The sequence below is a fragment of the Haliotis asinina genome, chromosome 2 (genome assembly GCF_037392515.1).
Source record: "Haliotis asinina isolate JCU_RB_2024 chromosome 2, JCU_Hal_asi_v2, whole genome shotgun sequence".
NCBI classification, from domain to species: Eukaryota; Metazoa; Mollusca; class Gastropoda; order Lepetellida; family Haliotidae; genus Haliotis; species Haliotis asinina.
The window spans coordinates 70687636-70709596 of record NC_090281.1 but is presented as its reverse complement, the minus strand read 5'-3'; the positions used below and the strand labels follow the sequence as shown (position 1 = coordinate 70709596).

The 21961-nt window shown below is 37.9% G+C and overlaps 1 protein-coding gene across 3 annotated transcripts in view; it reads left to right on the top strand.

Annotated features, from left to right (window-relative positions):
- LOC137274245 (kelch-like protein 5) overlaps window positions 1-21961 on the top strand; it is a 166931-nt gene that overhangs the window by 64310 nt on the left and 80660 nt on the right. Inside the window, exon 1 of one of the 3 annotated variants that reach the window (XM_067807332.1) lies at window positions 18180-18435. The exons of the other annotated variants lie outside the window; for them this stretch is intronic. Within the exon in view, the coding sequence (XP_067663433.1) occupies window positions 18410-18435 (26 nt within the window). The 5' untranslated portion in view covers window positions 18180-18409. Of the gene's footprint in view, window positions 1-18179; window positions 18436-21961 lie in introns of those variants that run through there. 3 annotated transcript variants of the gene reach the window in all.

The window sequence follows — 21961 nt, the reverse complement described above, 5'->3', positions numbered from 1 at the left end:
TGAAGGTTCTCTTCTGCTATTGAACCAGTTCTTCGATTACATTTGTGTTGTAAAGAAGAATATCCGAATTATTACTGAAACAACACATTAAGGCATTAGGGAAAATATCTTACAACTTTTTCTTGTTAATGTTAATAGTCTTATTTTTGTATAGAATATTTTCAAGAACTTGAATCAGTATATTAGTTTTATTTGATAACCAAGATCTATTGAACAAATGCCTTGGCCTCACATTGATCAGGATATGGTTTAATATGTTATGTGGTAATAGTATTAAGATTGATTAAGAAGATGGCTCCCTTCCCTCAATCCATTTGCATTCTAGTAATGTTATTAAAACTCTGATTGTTAGCATTATCAAACTGTCATTTCTTAATTAGCTGATTTCAAATGAAGTGTTAACAGTGCCAGCAGATATGAGACCTCCAATAAAGCTATTAGTTAGTGACAGCTAATTTGTGATTATGATGTCAAAAGTATTCAAGAAGGCTGTTTTAGTGTGACTGGAACGATGGACAAAGAGTCAATGTTTTTAATGTGACATGAGTTCATCTCATGTGGTGAGTTTACAACCTACAACTGGCTCAGTTTCAGTACGATGATGCTCAAATGCATTGGGCAATTTCACAAGACCTCTTGTAAATTTTTCTTTTGTGTTTGTTTGATATAATGGCAATCCCTCAGATTAATTAGATTAGTGTTTCTAGCACTGTTGCACAGATGATAGTATTGATTTGTTGTGAGAATGTATCTCCACTCTGTTGAACTTAGTGGAAAGTTTGTGGAATAGACATCTCAGAGATTAAACATGAACATTTTGTTTCATTTATGTTAGATTTAATGTTGTGGTAAAAGAACCACAGATTCCAAGTGTTGCTTTGATGCAGCCATTACTTGTAGTTCGTCACAAATGAAAAAGGGACGAAACATTTTGAGACTTTTTTCCGGGGGTTTTGAATTTAGGAATTTTGTTGCACATGAAAGGGTTCAGGCAACACTTTAGACATTTGCACGTGGTGGGAGATGTTATAAAGCCATCAGCCCCGGTCATAACAAGGAATGGCTCTCTTCAAAATATTTCACAAGACGTCAAATGATCCTTGGTGCTGATTTTGAATAGCAATAAGAAATAGTTTGTAAGGAACTTTTGCAGATCCATGGCAACTACAGGAAAGTAATTTGATTAATCATTGACAGGATCATTGCATTGAAAGTTTCAATTTGCATTTGATAAATCAAGGGCGAGGAAATCTTTTCATCGACCATCTGCCTAATGTGTTAAGTTCTGTATCGTGACGTTTTAACAAACATGGCTGCTTTGGCCGCTAAAGATTGAGACATTTCAATTAAGCAAATACTCTTTTATGAAGTGTTAATGTTATTCAGACATAAAAATTGTGCTTCTGTTTGTTTAATGTGAACAGTTTCTCACCTTAGTGCATTAAGTTAACCATATAGCAATATTGACTAACTGCTAGACATGGCCAGTGTTTCCCTTGTGGGTTATGATGATAAAGGACATGGTGACTTAATGCTCTGATTGTTCAATGTTTCCATCTGTAAATATCAACATCACAGGACTTGCACTTTGGGCCATTTCTGTAGATTAACTCAGGATCTTTTGTTAGCAATCTAATCTGACTTAATTGATTCTCAATCTGAGTTAGGCTGCTGTGATCCCCAACACAAGTGCACTGGCTATTTGTGATACATTCATATAATCCCTGGTGGCCATGCAGAGCAAGAGTTTCCGAAAAGATGGCTTCAAGGGATTCCGAGTGTACCATCACAGCCCGCTAGACAGTCTGCCAACTAGAATTCAGCAATGTCTGTGGATAAATCAGATTTAAAGACTGAAAATCAACTATTCATTTCAAAATCATGAAATAATGTTTGAGAAAGAAGAATTGAAATTAGCAATATTTAAGCTCCTTAATAAGTAGCTTTTGTCAATTATTTTGAAATATGTTGTTGCTGCTGGTTCATTGGATCATGTTGACAGAATGGGATTTTTGACATGGTCACTCCTGCTTCAGTCTAGTTCCAGATTGTTGACAGATGTTCTGTGAAAAAAAAAGATTATTCATAAGCATATTATTTCATATTTTGTTTTAAGTTTTGACATTTGTCTGAATAGGACATATTGCCTTTTGCATAATATTAATGGACAGAATTGTAAAATGTCAGAATAGCTACATCCAGAATTAAACTAAAGGTTACCTATATCCGTCTAATCTGGGGACTGTCCAGACATATGAAAGGCTATTGTGTTGTTGCCATTATTATTTCCTTAAATGGATCGGCATGGAATGGGTGAATTTGGCTGTTTGAAAAGCCTGAGTAATGCTACTAACCTACCTATGGGTAGGGGTGGGGAATATTTGCTCTCAGCCTACAGGCAGTGCTGGGCCTGTCTGGATAAGATAAATTGATTACATTAGTAATGGTGAGTGTGACGTGAATTCAGTGGTACCTGAATTTACAAGGGAAGGATCAAACTGGACATCCACGTCACAAGACAATAATACCCAGCAAGAACCAGATCTCAGGATAAAACCCACTGATCCTTTTATATGTTGTATCAAGCAATTCGGTGTGAATACACGTCACTTAAAAATTGATCAAATGTAACATGTTGAATTTTTGGCTTACACTTTCTCAGTTAAGTACAGATTGTAGTTCTTTGTTAGGTTGTGTTCCCATCCACTATTTGTACCCTCCTATGTACTGGTGATTATATGTCTGACTCTCAAGGTGTAGGTTCAAATCTTGAATGGGTCTTGTCCCATCGAAAGTACTAGAATCTGTACTTAACTGGGTGTAACCCCAAATACAATATGTATTACAAGCAGCTTGGTGTATATCACTCCGCTATTAAATAAAATGCTCTTGAAATAATAACAATATCCAACACAGGTCTTTTATGTGAATGAATTGCTATGCTGATACAGTCAACTCTCGCAATAACGCGCTTCGTGATACCGCAGATTCGGTTAAACCGGGGTGTAATCTGTGGTTCCCATAAAAAAATTTAACTGCGATAACACCCCTTCACAAAATCGAAAATAGTTCATCAACAAATCTGCTGTTGCACTCTAACAAATAACGTAAACTAGTGATATTCATTGCAGATGGCAACCGACAGGGTTTATCATACATGTCCATTGTGTTTCAGATGCTTAAAACATGCAGGGTTTTCTCAATAATAATTGTACCAACATCATAGTAGTCTTATGAAAGACATGACATTCCATCAGTCAAGTTACGACGAGTACTTAAAATGCCGGCTGTGATGCAACACACCGTGCTCTAGCACGACTAAACACAGTCATCCAAGAATGTATGATGTCAGAAAACACATTTTATATGATTAAATTCAGTCCTATTTTCATTCATTAATACTATTGACAGAAACAACGGAAACACTGTGAGAGAACTGCATTACCCCATTCCATACGCGTACAACTTCTGATTACCACATTCGTGTTGGCCTGTTTTTTTTCTTGCCTACTGCGATAGCACCAATTTTAGCAACTATGAACAGATTATATCCTCGTAATCCATGGATTCTGAGACCCGCGTTATTGACTCATTTAAGTCATTTTAACAATTAAATGGCCAACATTTTGTGTTTTACAAAGTTGTAAGTACCGCTGGAAGTCAGCGGTGGCTTGTCAAACTGTCTCCTAAAAGTGTCTCATTAAATGTATCCAGACAGGTAACGGTCTGGGTTCATTGTTATGTTAAATATGTTTGCAGAAAACATGCATAATATACTAACATGATAGCAATATGTAATATATGTTACGATAACTGCTTATTATGTAAAATATTCTGATAATGGAATAGCACGTATGGTGTCAGAAAAGACATTTTGTTGGATTAAATTCAATCCCATTCATGTTCGTTAAAACTGTTGACAGACACAATGGAGACACCGTGAGAGAATGGCATTACCCCATTACATACGCGCAACAATTTCTGCTTACCACAATCGTGATAGCACCAATTTCACATTATTCTTACCAACTACGAATAAATTACAACCTCGCAATCCATGTATTCTGAGACCCGAGTTATTGACTAATTGAAGTCATTTTTAACAATTGAATGGCCAACAAAGTTGCAAGTACCACGGGAAGTCAACGGTGACTTGTCAAACTATCTCCTATGTAAAATGTATCAAGACGGGTAACGGCCTGTGTTCATTGTTATGTTAAATATGTTTGCAGGAAACATGCATTATATACTAACATGATAGCAATAAATAATGTATGTGTTACAATAACTGCTTATTATGTAAAATATTCTGATAAAGGAATAGAAATTCTTTGATGTCTTATCGGATCATTTTTACCTGAATCACCGGTACATTGGACCAAAACATCTGTGCATAGCCCATTGCAATTTCCGGCTTAGTTGAATAACAGGTAGCATAACAGGAACAACAATTAAATTATCATGTCTAATGATTTTTTATTGTAAGTTTCCTGTACATATATATGTTTTCATTTCCAAAGTTTGTTTATTTCCACCTTCAACGATATGATAAAGTTTTGACTGGGCACAATACACAAAATAGCAGTTACGTCATTACGTCCTTGGAAAAAAAAATTTTACTTGGCCTTTGTTCCACATTATGTAATAGGTACTATAACGTGGATGTCGAATAACGCAGGTGGTCATCCGTGGACCCCAAGACCTGTGTTATGGCTAGGGATGACTTTAGTTTATTATTTTTCATTCATTTTATACTGTTAAGAGAAATGTGTTTGTGAGAAAATGTAATTAACAGTAAAATGGGTTTTATTAGATTTATTTGTGCATGAAATACAGATTAATAACAATTCTTTTTGTATTTTAATTTACTTTTTTAGGATTACAGATTGAATAAACAAGTTGAATAATTCGAAAATATGCCTCCAATGCACATCCTTGACATGTTTAGTGAGTTATGTAATCCATAAAATATGTTGGGTGGCTGCAACTAAAAAATATGATTGATAAACTGTGTTGAAGGGTTACATGAAATATTGCCCTAAAGCTGTAAGGTAAACTGTGATTGTGGGGGCTTGCTTCTGATCTTCAATACAGTTTATGAAATGGCTGAATGTCTGGAAGGATCACGTTTTTCATGAATCACACAAAGATCAATGTTGTTTTCTATCACATGCATACCAACTTTAGCCTTAAAACAGACACATAATTGTTAGTCAACAGTGTAGAAAATGTTAAAACAATCAAACGTGTTGAGGGTTCAAAATTCATGTCTGTAATTTGCCTGAACACAGCGGGAGTGCATGAAAAAGTATGTGTGGACCATTATCCTAGCTCAGCCCCACGCAGGTGCGTATGCATGTGAGATGTGCAAGCATGCGCATGTTGACAGAGGGTGATTTATGTTGTCAGCTGGTCTTGTGTCACTCTGTCATCATAGAGCTGCCTGACTTTTAAGTTTATTAATGGAGGTTTGGTTGTGACTTGACTCTAATTTTTCCTTTCTGTCTATGAATCTTTTGTCAAGGGCAAGGGTCCACAGTTAACTTTAAAGTTTTGAATGTCATTTTAGAAGTGATTCACATAAAAGAAAAATGTATGGTTGTTAAGTTCTTTATTATGACAAGCACAGCATTTTGCTCATTCCATCCTTTGGTGAAGGAGGATAAATATCCTCTGAAATGTTATGTTCTTCATTGTAAAGCAGTTTACATTAATACGTTTCCCCTCACAGTCTGGCTGGAAAGGTTCTGGATCCTAATAAGGATAATATACATATCGTTAGGAAACTGAAGAGGATACCAATTTAACGTTTAATTTTTTTTAAGAGTATTACACTGAATCTGAATTCATTTTGCTAGATTGAATGAAAGTTCAAAATAACTGGTATGAATGTCAGAATTCATCAATGCCACTGTAATATTCTCAAATGATACCACGCACACATACATCTGAAATTAAGTATTGATTAATATGCAACATTTTTATTTTAAATTTGAAATCAGATACTGGGGAAATTTCCAGCCTTTTTTATAGTGTTTCTTCTGTATGAAGTATAGAAATTCAGGCACAGATATCATGAATGGTTTCACTGAATATGTATCTTACTGCGAACAAAGTTTTGTGATAAGCCTTGGGATAGTTGCATCCAACATCCCTTGTATCCAACATTCTCTGTGACATCATTGTCTGTTATTATGTCTGTAAGTTAATGCTGTACTCTACAGTCAACAATATTCCAGCTGCATCACATTAGCTGTATATAATCTAGTCACTGCTGACTGAGTGAACAATCATCCACTTTGTAAAGTGCTGTGATACACCCTCAACCACATCAGAGACCGTCACTATGATTACTGATAGCCATAATCAAAATTTGAGTGCATGTTAAGAGATCACTGTCATAACTCTAATTTTGAAAAGAACATGTCTAGGGACTTCTATATTCAAGTAAGGTAGAAAATCACAAGTAGATTAGTATAATCTCCAGCCCGGGATACAGATTACCCAGTATGTAATCTGCTATCACAACAAACATAAGGTATGTCTTTGTGACCTATTCTCACCTAGAGTACTCTGGCATCGTATATGATAGTCATCATTAGGTTTAGAACATGACAAAGATAAATAAGCGTGATTTCTTCACTTCCTTTTAGCATTTTTTGAATGAAAACTTTTTAAATCTCTATCTGAATTTTCCTGTTACGTGATAAGGACATAAACTAGCAACTGTCAAAAGATTAACAGTGAAATATTAGAATTCTCTTACATCATGATGACAAATTTACTGATGACTAACAGGATGGAAAACTGGAATGATTAAGGATATGCTTTGTTTGCTGTTAGCATGGGGAAGTTTTCTACAGTATTTGGTGAGCTATTGGCAAACAGTACTCAGTAATATGATCGTTTGCATGGTCACAAATAAGTGCATTGTTTTCCTTGTTGAATTAGAATGTCAAGGATGCCTTACATAGTAATGAATGGAGCACTGTTGAGAGACACAGCAGCTTTTGACAAGCATGTTTTAAAATCAATGATGTGACAAACATGGTGTTTGACTAAATCAGGAACACACAGGTTCTTTATGCCAGATAGTATCTTTTTTCACCCCACTTTCTTCAGTTTATTTTTGTGAAAACAAGTTTGATGCTAGCTATAGTATACATGCATTATTGTTTCTGTAGTGTTGGGTTTTTTTTATGTCTGGTACTACAGAATGTGGAAGGGGGAATCCAATTTTTCACAGGAAAGGATATTATTTTCATGTGTTGTAGGAGCTATAAGTCGTGGCATGCCTTTTGTCTGTACCTCTATCACTGATGACAGATGTCATGATATTGTGTATTGAAATTTTGATGTTTTGTTTCTTTTTACTCTCTTTGCCTCTGAAGTCTTCTTTATACCCATAAATTGCCTTAAACTTTGATAATATTGATGTCTAGTTTATATTCATCATTGTTTCAATCATTAGTCAGTGTGGTATGATTATTCATGAACAAAAACATTTGGTACAGTACATGCTGTCTGAACAACACTTGTCCAGGGTGAACTACAGATGCTGCATGCTAGAGGAAGTAGCAGAGGTCGAACTATGAAACTTCTCTATGAATAGGTTGATTTCAACTGACTACCAACTGTGATGGTATAGAGAATAGTTTGGGTTGTATTCTGTCACTATGTCATTAGACTGAGTAAGTTGAATTTTACACTGCTTTTAGCAATATGCCAGCAAGGTGTTATTTTGTAGTCACTGATACCAGCAAGGATAAATTCATATGCATTTTTATATTTATCATTAATTTATATATCTATTCAAGTCATAATTTCACAAATTTTGAATCTTTTGCAGAAAATCAGGTTTGTGATTTGTTAAATTCTAGTTGTATTCATTTCCATGTGTCTGTCATGCTGCCTGCATCTAGTACACATTTGGTGCAGTGCTGTACTGATGCAATGTGTGCACCACATGCAAAGTGATTAATCTTTGTCTGCATTTCTTCCATAAAACAGGTTCGGTTTCAAGTATGACTTGGTGATTAATAAATGTGAAGCAATCAGTCTGATATCAAATTCAGAATGCAAGGCTGCAACTAATTAGAAATTGTTTCACGTGATTTTCACAAAATAAGTGAGACATGAAGTAATGTATCATTTTGTGTATGTCCATGTGTCTCTTATGTTAGCTTGAGCCCAACCACTTACTGATTTACATATCACAGCAAAACCTTTGACATTTTTTACTGCAGTATAAAAACACTAGCACTAATCATTGTTATGAATCTAGCCCCAAATGTTTTGCTGCTCTCACTCTAAAGGGGTTGTTGGATGTGAGTTACCTACCTTGATAATGAAATACCTTCCTTTAATGAAAACATTTTGAAGAGGTGGAGAGGAATTAGATTATTTGGGGACAGACAATGTTTTTTTTTTACTTTTGTTAAATTGAGCAAAGCTGCAGGTGTGTTGGGAGTTAAACTCCAAATGGTTCCCAAACATTTTACGTGTGTCTTACATTGCATCATACGGATGTTCTCACGAGGAAAAGCAATTGAAACAGGATTCAAGAACTCTTAAAAATGCCACCTCTTTTAACCCTGCAGTTGCTGGCTGATTAGCTATTACTTATAGTTCACTGTCTTACTGTATGTGGGAACATACAGAGAGATTGTTTGGAGTCATGTGACAACAAAGACTTGCTTGTTCTAGCAACAAAGAAGATGCCAGATGAATGTGTATTCCCCATGTATGTTCATCAGCTGTTGAAAAATACAAGAGCAATTCTTCAACAAATTTGCTGTGAGATTAAGTTTCATGAAAAAGTTAAGCTGACAGATTGGAGGTTGCTGTTAGTAGATCAAAAACATTTCCCAAATGTGTTAGAATGAGTCTTGTTGGAATGTCAGAATGAAACCTAACTGGAGAATTGAGACGCCTGCAGTCATTATAGCTCAATCTTAGCTGCTATGTTGGTCAACTAGGACTTTGCAGTGTATTTTTATGCACTGATGCAATGTTTTTTTTGAGTGATGTTATTGGGCATAGTGTGGCATGGCCATTATTGTGGTAGCAGAGGGAACTCTGGCATCAAGCTTGCAAATAGATATGAGAAAAGGTGTGTTGTTGAGAATGCCAAATACTTTTGAGGGTCATGGATGCACTTTTACTTTATATCCTGCTGATAAGAATATTGCTACTGCATTGAAGCTGTAAACATCAATGATCTGTGTCATTTAAAGGTGTCCTTCCAAATCATACCATCATGCTCTGATGTGATTGAGATTCTGTTCAGTGTTACACCCACTACACTCATTCACTCACTCATTCAAGAGTGAGTAAAGGTCAGTGTTATGCCCTACTCACTCACTAAGGATGAATAAAACTGAGTGTCTTCCCCAACTCACTTACTCAAGAGTGAGTAAAGGTCAGTGTTATATGCCCAACTCACTCAAGATTGAGTATAGGTCAGTGTTGTATGCCCAACTCACTCATTGAAGAGTGAGTAAAGGTCAGTGCAATGCCCAACTCCCTCACTCAAGATTGAGTAAAGGTCAGTGTTATGTGCCCAACTCACTCCCTCAAGAGTGAGTAAAGGTCAGTGTTATATGCCCAACTCACTCAAGATTGAGTATAGGTCATTGTTGTATGCCCAACTCACTCATTCAAGAGTGAGTAAAGGTCAGTGCAATGCCCAACTCCCTCACTCAAGATTGAGTAAAGGTCAGTGTTATGTGCCCAACTCACTCCCTCAAGAGTGAGTAAAGGTCAGTGTTATATGCCCACCTCACTCACTCAAGTGTGAGTAAAGGTCATTGTTGTATGCCCAGCTCACTCATTCAAGAGTGAGTAAAGGTGTTACGCCCAACTCATTCATTCAAGAGTGATTAAAGGTCAGTGTTATGTGCCCAACTCACTTACTCAAGTAGTGAGTAAAGGTCAGTGTTATATGCCCAACTCACTCACCCAAGAGTGAGTAAAGGTCAGTGTTATGTCCAACTCACTCTCTTAAGAGTGAGTAAAGGTGTTACGCCCAACTCACTCATTCAACAGTGAGTAACGGTCAGTGTTATGTGCCCAACTCACTTACTCAAGTAGTGAGTAAAGGTCAGTGTTATGCCCTACTCACTCACTAAGGATGAATAAAATTCAGTGTCTTCCCCAACTCACTTACTCAAGAGTGAGTAAAGGTCAGTGTTATGTGCCCAACTCACTCACTCAGGAGTGAGTAAAGGTCAGTGTTATATGCCCAGCTCACTCATTCAAGAGTGAGTAAAGGTGTTATGCCCAACTCATTCACTCAAGATTGAGTAAAGGTCAGTATTATGTGCCCAACTCACTCACTCAAGAGTGAGTAAAGGTCAGTGTTATATACCCAGCTCACTCACTCAAGTGTGAGTAAAGGTCATTGTTGTATGCCCATCTCACTCTTTCAGAAGTGAGTAAAGGTCAGTGTTATGCCCAGCTCACTCACTCAAGAGTGAGGAAAGGTCAGTGTTATATGCCCAACTCACTCACTCAAGTAGTTAGTAAAGGTCAGTGTTGTATGCCCAACTCACTCACTCAAGAGTGAGTAAAGGTCAGTGTTATATGCCCAACTCACTCACTCAAGAGTGAGTACAGGTCAGTGTTTATATGCCCAACTCATTCACTCAAGAGTGAGTAAAGGTCAGTATTATGTGCCCAACTCACTCACTCAAGAGTGAGTAAAGGTCAGTGTTATATACCCAACTCACTCACTCAAGTGTGAGTAAAGGTCATTGTTGTATGCCCATCTCACTCTTTCAGAAGTGAGTAAAGGTCAGTGTTATGCCCAGCTCACTCATTCAAGAGTGAGAAACGGTCAGTGTTATGTGCCCAACTCACTCAAGTAGTTAGTAAAGGTCAGTGTTATGTGCCCAACTCACTCACTCAAATAGTTAGTAAAGGTTTTATGTTATATGCCCAACTTACTCACTCACTCAAGAGTGAGTAAAGGTCAGTGTTATATGCCCAACTCACTCTCTCAAGAGCGAGTAAAGGTCAGTGTTGTGTGCCCATCTCACTCTTTCAGAAGTGAGTAAAGGTCAGTGTTATGCCCAACTCACTCTCTCAGAAGTGAGTAAAGGTCAGTGTAATCCCGAACTCACTCACTCAAGAGTAAGTACAGGTCTGTGTTATATGCCCAACTCACTCACTCAGGAGTGAGTAAAGGTCAGTGTTATATGCCCAACTCACTCATTCAAGAGTGAGTAAAGGTGTTATGCCCAACTCATTCATTCAAGAGTGATTAAAGGTCAGTGTTACATGCCCAAACAACTCACTCAAGAGTGAGTAAAGGTCAGTGTTATATGCCCAACTCACTCACTCAAGTAGTTAGTAAAGGTCAGTGTTATATGCCCAGCTCACTCACTCAAGAGTGAGTAAAGGTCAGTGTTTATATGCCCAACTCACTCACTCAAGGGTGAGTACAGGTCAGCATTTATATGCCCAGCTCATTCACTCAAGAGTGAGTAAAGGTCAGTGTTATGTGCCCAACTCACTCACTCAAGAGCAAGTATAGGTCAGTGTTATATACCCAACTCACTCACTCAAGTGTGAGTAAAGGTCATTGTTGTATGCCCAGTTCACTCATTCAAGAGTGAGTAACGGTCAGTGTTATGTGCCCAACTCAATCAAGTAGTTAGTAAAGGTCAGTGTTATATGCCCAACTCACTCACTCAAATAGTTAGTAAAGGTTTTATGTTGTATGCCCAACTCACTCACTCACTCAAGAGTGAGTAAAGGTCAGTGTTATATGCCCAACTCACTCTCTCAAGAGCGAGTAAAGGTCAGTGTTGTATGCCCATCTCACTCTTTCAGAAGTGAGTAAAGGTCAGTGTTATGCGCATCTCACTCTCTCAGAAGTGAGTAAAGGTCAGTGTAATCCCGAACTCACTCACTCAAGAGTAAGTACAGGTCCGTGTTATATGCCCAACTCACTCACTCAGGAGTGAGTAAAGGTCAGTGTTATATGCCCAGCTCACTCATTCAAGAGTGAGTAAAGGTGTTATGCCCAACTCATTCATTCAAGAGTGATTAAAGGTCAGTGTTATATGCCCAACCCACTCACTCAAGAGTGAGTAAAGGTCAGTGTTATATGCCCAGCTCACTCACTCAAGAGTGAGTAAAGGTCAGTGTTTATATGCCCAACTCACTCACTCAAGAGTGAGTACAGGTCATTGTTTATATGCCCAGCTCATTCACTCAAGTGTGAGTCAAGGTCAGTGTTATATGCCCAACTCACTCACTCAAGAGTGAGTAAAAGTCAGTGTTATATGCCTAACTCACTCAAGTAGTGAGTAAAGGTCAGTGTTATATGTCCAACTCACTCTCTCAAGAGTGAGTAAAGGTCGTTGTTATGCCCTACTCACTCTCTCAAGAGTGAGTAAAGGTCAGTGTAATGCCGAACACACTCACTCAAGAGTGAGTAAAAGTAATGTGTTATGCCAAACTCACCCCTTATGGATGAATAAAATTCAATGTTTTGCCCAACTCACTCACCGACTGAAGAGTGAGTAAAGGTCATTGTTATGCCCATCTAACCCATTCAAGAGTAAGTAAAGGTCAGTGTTATTCCCACCCTACGAAGGATGAATAATGGTCAGTGTTATGCCCATCTCGCTTACACAAAAGTGAGTAAAGGTCAGTGTTATTCATAAGTGAGTCACTCGCTCACTCACATAAGAGTGTTAATGGTGTTACACCACTTTTAGCCATATTCCAGCCATATCACAATGGGCATGCCAGAAATGGGTTTTACACATTGTACCCATGTGGGGATTCGAACACGAATCTTCGGCATGTAAAGAGCAGGCTACTACACTGCCCCAGTTCACTCATGAGGGTTTATGTGTAAGCAGTGAGTTAGAAATTGATATTGCTGAGATATTGTTTGAAGTGGCATTAAACTAAATCATTTATATGGCACTATATGTAAGCAGTGTTGTAGTAGCTGATGATGGGACTGAAATACTGTTCAAAGTTACTCATAGGGTACTATGTATGAGTGCTGTTAGCTGTTAATAAGACAGAGGTGCTGTTAAAATAGGCATTTAGTCTGGAACTTATGACTTGTCATGACTTGTTTCCTGTGCCTTCTTCCTCCAACAGCTTAAAGGCCACTTGGTCCTCCAGGACAAAGTTTAGAGAAAAATCCAATGGATCTGATCTGTGAGTTTATGTCCAGTAAATGTGTTTCTTATACCTGCTACCAGTCAGCACAGCAGTTTCCTGTGATCATTTGGATGCTGGGAGTCAGACATCCTCCCATTAGGACATTCCTCTGTCAGCGTAATGTGTCAGGTGATCCTCATCCGGCACACATCTGAAGAGAAGAAACAAGCAGACAAAACAATAGACAGTAACTTAAAACACTTGGCAAGTGTGCTTCAACCCAAACTTGAGAAATCTGAAGTTCCCACCACAGCATCAGCGAGGCCATGTGTAGCAAACATGGTATTGACAATTACAAATCAGTCACCTTCATAGATTTGGTGAGTTGTGTTGATATGGATGTTGACATCATGTAGCTGCAAGCCTATGTAAGTCTATTAGCTGGCAATGATTGCTGTCAGATGTTTCTGCAGGAACATGTCCTGGCTCCTATCTTGACATTAGATATGCTGAAATTTAAGAAGCAGATGAACGTTTATATGAAATGCCAGAGTCTTTGATAGTGATGTAGAGATCTGTCATTGATCATACACATGAGGATGGTTGGAGAGACTCCCCAATACATACTGCGACACAACAAAGCCCATATTCCCAATCCCTTGTTAGGACAAGACGTCAAAACTTGAAAATGCATGAAAGACCTATAATCTAGTGACTGTGTCCATTTTGAAGAATATGGTCAGCAGTGTATGATGCACAATATTAATAATCTTGTGGACTTAAGTTCTTAATTATGCCTACTAGTTGATGCTCAAGGCTACTGCCTTGAGCAAGAGAAATTTTTCCTGATTGTCCTAGAATGTCAATACATTTGTTTGTGTAGGAGTTAGTCCCTTATGGTTTCAGGCAAAGTATTGGCCCAAGTACCCAGAGCAGAGGATCAAGTGGTTACAATGAGTGTTCTGGATAATAGTGTGTCCCTGTACTATAATAGCATTGATGGTTACTCATGCTATCAGTGACTGGTTTGACAGCCTGGGCATGTTTACCAGGCCACCATATTGCTATGAGGTTGCTGGAATACAACTGATTGCATTCACTCAACACTGCCTACTACATTACCTGCATTGCAGCCTTGTCTTCTGTATCCCACGAGGGAGAGTGATTCACAGAAGATGGGTGCATCTCAGTGTTGGGTGATACTTCTGAAGGTATATGGGATTTGTTTCTGGTTGTCTGGGAATCACCTGTGTCTGGTGTGCCAGGTTTGTGTGGATTGTGTTTTATGCTGCCTATTTTAGCAGGTTGACCTTACACAATTTCTTTGTAGTATTGATTTGGTGGCCCAAATACACAGTAAATGAGATAGAAGGGCACATACCGCCTATTATTATTTGTGCTACATTGTAAATGTAATGTATTTTTATGTTTGTATCCTCTATCTGAACAGTATTCATGTCAGCTGTATTCCAAGCATTTTATGTAATCAGCAAGTGTGGCTGTGTTGTTGTTATCTTGAAAGAGAAAATGGTTAATGAGATATGTTATTTGATGTATTAAATCCAAACGATTTTTAACTGTGGATCTTTTTTATATACACTACCTATTCCCATTCATCAACTTAGCAAAGCTTTTTAATGTTGGGAATTTTCAGATTCATTCTGCTTTAATAAAAAGATCAGTGAAACAGCTAACTGTTCTGTATTATGTATTTTCTTGGCATTTCAAAACAGTGTTTCTGCAGGGTTCCTGAAATATAATTTGCTCGCTTTGGGCAAACAGTACATAATATTCAGCATTCAAAGTATGTTAGCAATTTGTTTTCTTGTAGGATGACTTGGTACCTTCATGACAATGGTCAGTCATCTACCATCAGCAACTGTTTTATTGTTTCAAGACCCCAGAATTAAAAACACATCATCCAGGAGCATCCTTCAGACAGAGGGTGTATGCAAATTAACTGTTTGTCTTTAATTTTGGCTGATCGACTATTGGCAACGAATGCAGTGTTCTAGATTTGGTTCTTTACACTCTTCCTTCATATTGAGATTCATTTTCAGTGTTGCAGTTTCATTCTTCTTGTAATTCAATGAATATGATAAATGTGCAGTGTTGAAATAACTGTATGACCCTGTCAGGTGTTAGGACAGTGTTTCTGAACAGCATTAGGTGAAACGTGAGTCAGCCAGTCGCCACAGCCATCCTGCAGTGCATCAGTGTGGCGACAGTCTTATCACCCTTCTCCTCTGCAGCTCACGGCAATAGCACTTACCCACAGAACACTGATAACTTCTGAACTATCTCACTTCATTCTTTGGGAGAAATGTCTCATGTTTTCTTGAAAAATTTAATGATTGTTCCCAAACACTTTTCATCTTACTAGAATTGATTTTATCAACTGTACTTCTCAAATTAAGAGTTTAAAGAGTGTTTATCATTGCGAGGTAATGATTGGATTGTAAATAATTGTTCACATGAGCCGTGACAACCCAAGGAGATTACTTTCCTCCAGACAGCATGAGTATGCTGGCTGATGTAGATCTTGTAGGATACTCAATTATCATTGTGACTTACAGCTAACAAGATTTATGACTTTCTGGTCTTATCAGGACTTTCAATTATGAATGAATGCAAAACCAGCTGTTTGTTATTTCCATTCAAAATGCCTGAAATGTTGAAAGTGAATTTAGAATATTTTATGTATCTCACTGAATGTTCAACAACAATGTCGCACAACATACAAATAATTCAGCACAGGAACATTTGGCTCCCATATTCAAACAAAGAGCAAAAATTAATTATGTTGTCCATTATGAATAATTCGTGCCCCAAGAATAGTTTTGTTACCCAAATCTGTAACAACTCTGTAGGAGATATGAATGTTTTCAGTTTGTTTATAACATAACTAATGTAAAATAATTCTTCTTAGCATCATTATTCATAAATGGCTTAAACCTTCATTATCTCAACATGCTGATTAGTTCCATGGCTAGAAGGTTAATGTCATCATGCAAAAGGTTAAGTCATCTTGATGTTACCTGTGACCTGGTAGCCCAGTGGTTAAAGCATTCATACCAAAGACATGGTTTCGATTCCCCACATGAGCACAGTATGTGAAACCCATTTCTGGTGATACTGATGGCATAGTACTAAAACCAGCATAAAACTAACTCACTCACTGCAGCTCATGGCAGGTGTAGTATATTACTGATTAGTTGGTTAACAACACTCACTCTCTTATGGAAGAATGGACATCAAGTACTGGCTATCAGATTAGTCTTTTTGTTTAAGGACCCCTTCGATATGACGAGAATAGTGCAGGCTGTGGTGTACAACAACTTGCACTCAAAATCAGTGAAGACAGTGCCACTGTTTACTGATTAATCCAGATCGAAGTCTTTACCATGATATGACTGGAATATTGCAGACTGTGACATAAAGCAACACTCACTCACTCAGTAGGGAAAGGTCTTCATGTAGGATGGTCTAGACAAATTGAAGCACAAGCATTGGGCTGTGACACAGCATGATGTTGCACAGCTTCATAGCTCTGAAAATATTGGACAAACTGCAAGTTACTTGTTAGATTTCTGCTGTAGGCAGCAACAAGGAGGAAAAAGACTTAGACAGTCCTGCTTTATTTACTATTCATAGGAAGTCTGCATGCAGCATTGGGGCAGTCAGTGAGACCAAGGGCCATTAATTGTTGGAGATAGCCTCATAATTGACAGCAGCTTGTCACCCAAACCGTATCTCATAACGTCCTTCTGTTTCCTTGTCTTTAGACCTGTGACATTTCTATTCTCTCAGTGACTGGTCTGTCTTGTCCTGCATATTGCAGACTTAGAACTGTATTCTCAATTGCCAAGATTTTTTCTTCATGTGAAGATTGTAAAAAAGACTGTTTTGGGGTTTCCCTGTTGTAATGAAGCAGAATATTGGTTTGATTACTACAGTCTTATTCTCATGCTCTGACAGCCATATATTCTGAAGATTCAATGGATTTTTATTGTAAGTCTGTGGTCTTAATTTTTCAAACACTGCCTATCACAGATTAGCCTTGCATTCTTTTTTGTAGAACTGTATTTCCATCAGCAGGCTTACATATTTTTCTCCTGTCTGTGTATTTGTTCTTCACGTCTTGTATTCTCATTTTGTCACCGGGGAATCACATCTCTCATCCTTGTATTCCACTCTACTAGGTCTTATTCCTCAAGAGGAGTGGTAGGGTAGCATGGTGGTTAAAGCATTCACTTGTCAAGCTGAACTTGGGTTTGATTGCACTCAAGGTACAATGGGAGGCCCATTTCTGGTGTTCCCCACCATATTACTGGAATATTTACTTAAATATTACTGAAAGTGGCATAAAAAGATAATCAATCACTCCTTTTCCAGACCTTGTATTCGTCTCTACTAGTTTTCCTTTCTGGACATCAGTTTCACACAGCGTGGGCCAGTATCTCAGGATATCATTGATATTGTCTTCAGTCTCATATGCTGTCTTTTTTATAAGTATAACTATGACAATGAGCAATGTGAAATGACCTTAAAAAAATAATTTATCAACTGTCTTTCTGATTTTTTTTTCATCATGTCTTTTGTGTCAATATCTCATATCATATTCATATGGCATCCAGATTTGAAAGCAAAAGCCTGATATACTGGTCATATTCTACCTTTGATACTGCCATGATATTTCTGTCATCATGATTACATTTCTTCAACTGAGAATCGGGATTATGTTAACTGGCACCCTATCTGTCAAACTGAAGGCAGCATAGATTGTGTAAGAAGCACTTAAAGAGCTTCAATATCAATCAGTTGAATTAAAAAAACATCGACCAGTTTGGCCGATCCTTGAAACAGGTAAATGCCATAATGTATGGGGAACATACAACATTGACTGTTTACGTAGCCCTCCCTGGTCCTCTTCCATTCATACAACTGAGTGAGTCTGAGGGCCCATGTGCTGGGAGTGTTTCACCTCCACTCCATGTGTTTATATCAACCCTCCCTGGGCCCTGATTGGCTGCTATTGTAGTAAATGGGTCAGGCCTGTCAGCGTGCTGCCTGCCACAAAGGCTGCTGGAGGTTTGGAGGAGGGACACACGGTCCACTGGTGATGACACACACTTCCCTCCACAAGCAGAGAACGAGCAGCAGGCAGGTCACATGGTCACACACCAGCGAAGCAGGGACAGCTAGTGGACAGTCCAGTCGTGTATTCCTGTGTGGACTGAATGATATCTCCCTCATGGATTAACTTGATCAGGACTCGGGGATGAGTCGGGGAAAGTTACAGAGAAGGTAAATATTGTCATGGAAAGGGTTGAAGTTTGTGTTATTGATTACGAAGCCTACCTGTGGTATTGAACTTTGACTGTAGCTGGCTCTTTCTGTGGGGTCATGTCATAGATGGCCAACAGGCCAGGCAGGGGACTCCTTGAACTCAGGTGGTCGCTTTGTTATTGTTTTTGACTTGCGTTTACCTGGTTATGGCAACATCTGAGAGATAAGCTTGCCATTGATAAGACTTTTATCAATGGATAGGCAAGTTACATACTGTGTTGCTTCTGACTGATTCATTCTGAAGGCTTCGACAAACAGTTTAAATCTTACATGTCAGTAAGTGTTAAGTGCCTGGTATGAATTATGATTCATAAATTGCTGTATATTTTCTTACAGGCTTTGAAATATTTTTCTGATCTATGTGAATGTTTTCAGTGTTGCATTAACCTCTGTGATATGTGTACTTGTCAGGACCTCTCTGATATGTGTACTTGTCAGGGTTTGACAATTTTAGCGTAATCTCCCATTCGTTTATTGAAGTCAGGATCCTTATACTAATTGTAAAATGCATGTTTTGCGTCTACTCTGCCATGGGATATTACTAAGGCTACAACAACAATGCTGTTTCTATGAAACCTGGTTGAAGAGCATTGTTTCTAATTAATTAATGTCAAAGTCATCATGGGGGAAAAGAGAAGTGACAAAGAATTCTCACATCAGTGTTTGAAACTAGACTGGTCCTGTGGCCCAGCCATAGTGGCCTCTATAGCATTTGAATCTAGCAACTTTACTTCATTTCAGCTTTAACATTGCAGTCAGGACCAGGACCCCATTGCTCTCAGGCTTAGTCTCAAACACTGATTGTATGATGGTGAAGGTTGACACTTATGCCTGGTTGTTACCTGAATCTATGTAAGACTACCTATATGTTTACATACCATGGATAGTATTACCAGTGACTGACCTCACACCGTGTACACAGCTGGGTGCAGGTGTTAATCAATATGGTTTGATGTGGAAAAGATTAATGGGTATACAGGTGTGATTGTTAAGGAACATGGAGAAAGACAGATGATATAAAGGAATCAGTGTACACTTTTTGATTAAATAGTTTCACGAAAAAATACCAAGGACATGCTTTACTGAATCATTATAGCATAGATAGTACTGAATGATTGCAGCACACTGTACTGAATCATTACAACACACACAGCACTGAATCATTACAACACACACAGTACTGAATCATTACAACACACACAGTACTGAATCATTCCAACACACACTGTACTGAATCATTACAACACACACAGTATGGAATCAATGCAAAACTCACAGTATTGAATCAGTGCAATACATACAGTATGGAACAATTGCAATACACACAGAGGACTGAATCATTGCAACACACACAATACTGAATCATTTCAACACACACAGTACTGAATCTTTGCAACACACTCAGTACTGAATCATTTCAAGATGCACAGTAGTGAATCATTGCATCACACTCAGTACCGAATCATTACATCACACTCAGTACTGAATCATTGCAACACACAGTACTAAGTCATATTGCATAAAGGATGGAATCATTTCAACATACAGAGTACTGAGTCTTTAGATAACACTGAATTAGTACATAACATAAAGTTGTAAGTCATTACAACACATTTCTGAATCAATGTTACACTTTATGTACTCAATTACTGCAACACACAGTACTGAATTATAGCAACACACCTCACAGCAATATAATGCTATTCAGATGACAAATAATCCTTTACAGTAAACGGATGAATATATTCAAGGCTAATGTCCAGCTAGACTTTATATGAATATATCCATTACATTATTCAAAGCACTATCCATGATATCACTGATAGATGCTGGAAAGTCATGATCTCATCTTTGGAACCTCCTGTACATATCACCAAGAGTTCATGAACACTATCTGTAAAAGTAAACGGTACACATAACTGCATTAAGAAAAAAAACACAAAAGAGTCAAGATATTGTAGTATACAAAACACTTTCAAGGGACAGGGTATAACACAGTAAGAGTCAATATATTGTGAATGACAACATATATATAAGGGTTATATAGCAACCATTGATGTATTAATGATATAAAACTGTACCATCCAGGAAATATATTCAGATCATACTGAAGATATAACACATGGATTGTTTGTATTTTTCTGAAATTGATGATTTTTATCAAGAGTAAAATATTATCACTTGCAGCTTCAGTAGCTAGGATTGGTTTTGAAACTGCTACAAGGAAATACAATCACAAAAATGTCAGCATGCCATGTTTGAAAATATGATTATCAATGTTCCATATTTGATGTTGACAAAGCTAGACAGACAGTGAAGGAGTGTACATATTAGTCACTCTTCTCTAGCCTCCTTATCGCAAATTCCTTTGTGACTTTTGAGCATGTAACAGTTATGAATTCTGTTTCCGATATCCAAGATAGTGAAAGGAAGTTAGTACTTTTGTTGACATATCTGTCATGATACGAGCATAGATCCTAGAATGAGCCGAAAGCCATCACCTACTACACAGTATACACGTATGGAATAAGGTTTGCATAATTTAGTCTGCCTAACTATTTTAAACATTTGCTTCAGTCGTGATGTAAGTACCCTTTGTCTGCCTTCAGTGCAGCTTTGCATTGTGTATGACTCAGTACCTGAAACTATATGAAAGACAGAGGTGATCAACTTCTATCAACTTTTCAACTATAGTGATATCTGCTGTCACCCACCCCACCACACATACACTCATGGAAAAAAGTTATGCACATCTTCTTGATTTTTATTTTGAACATCTTACCCCATATTCATATTTGAAGGATTATAGTTTGCATGCTGGTATAAACATGCAGAAACTGAAACAGTACCATCTCTGTTCATGTTTGACTTCCTTTCATCTGCTATATTTGCATCTTTGCATCCTATACTTGCAGCCATGTTGGGAATGTGTATGTTCTTGTACCATGCCATCATCAGCTAGCTCAGACATTTATTGAAATAAGATCATATGTAGATATTTCTAAAGGTTACATGGAAGCTTGTAAAGTATGAACTTGGAATGTGTACAAAAGGATATTCCAGCCAATTTCCATGTGACTTCATACTTGTGTTATCCGTGTTGTGGCATCTACATCATTTTGGTGTGATGTAATCAAGGCATGCTTACAGATTCATGGTGTTTCATTGTTCTTTCACACTTTGCATCTAAGCTGTTGGTTCTATTTACTATGGGGCAATGTTATCGACATTTTAGATTTGCAAGATGTCTACAGAACTGTATGTTTGTGGATATGCAAGAGCTATCTGGGTACATGTCTCAGAAGTTGACTGGTGCAGTGGGGTAGTGTAGTGGTTACATTGTCCTCTAGTCAGACTAAAAGCCTGGGTTCAATACGCTCCATTCTCACAATTTGTAAGGGATATTTATGGCGTACCCCAACAAGATATTGCTGGAATATTGCTTCAAGCAGTGTAAAACCATACTCACTCACTCACTCACTCA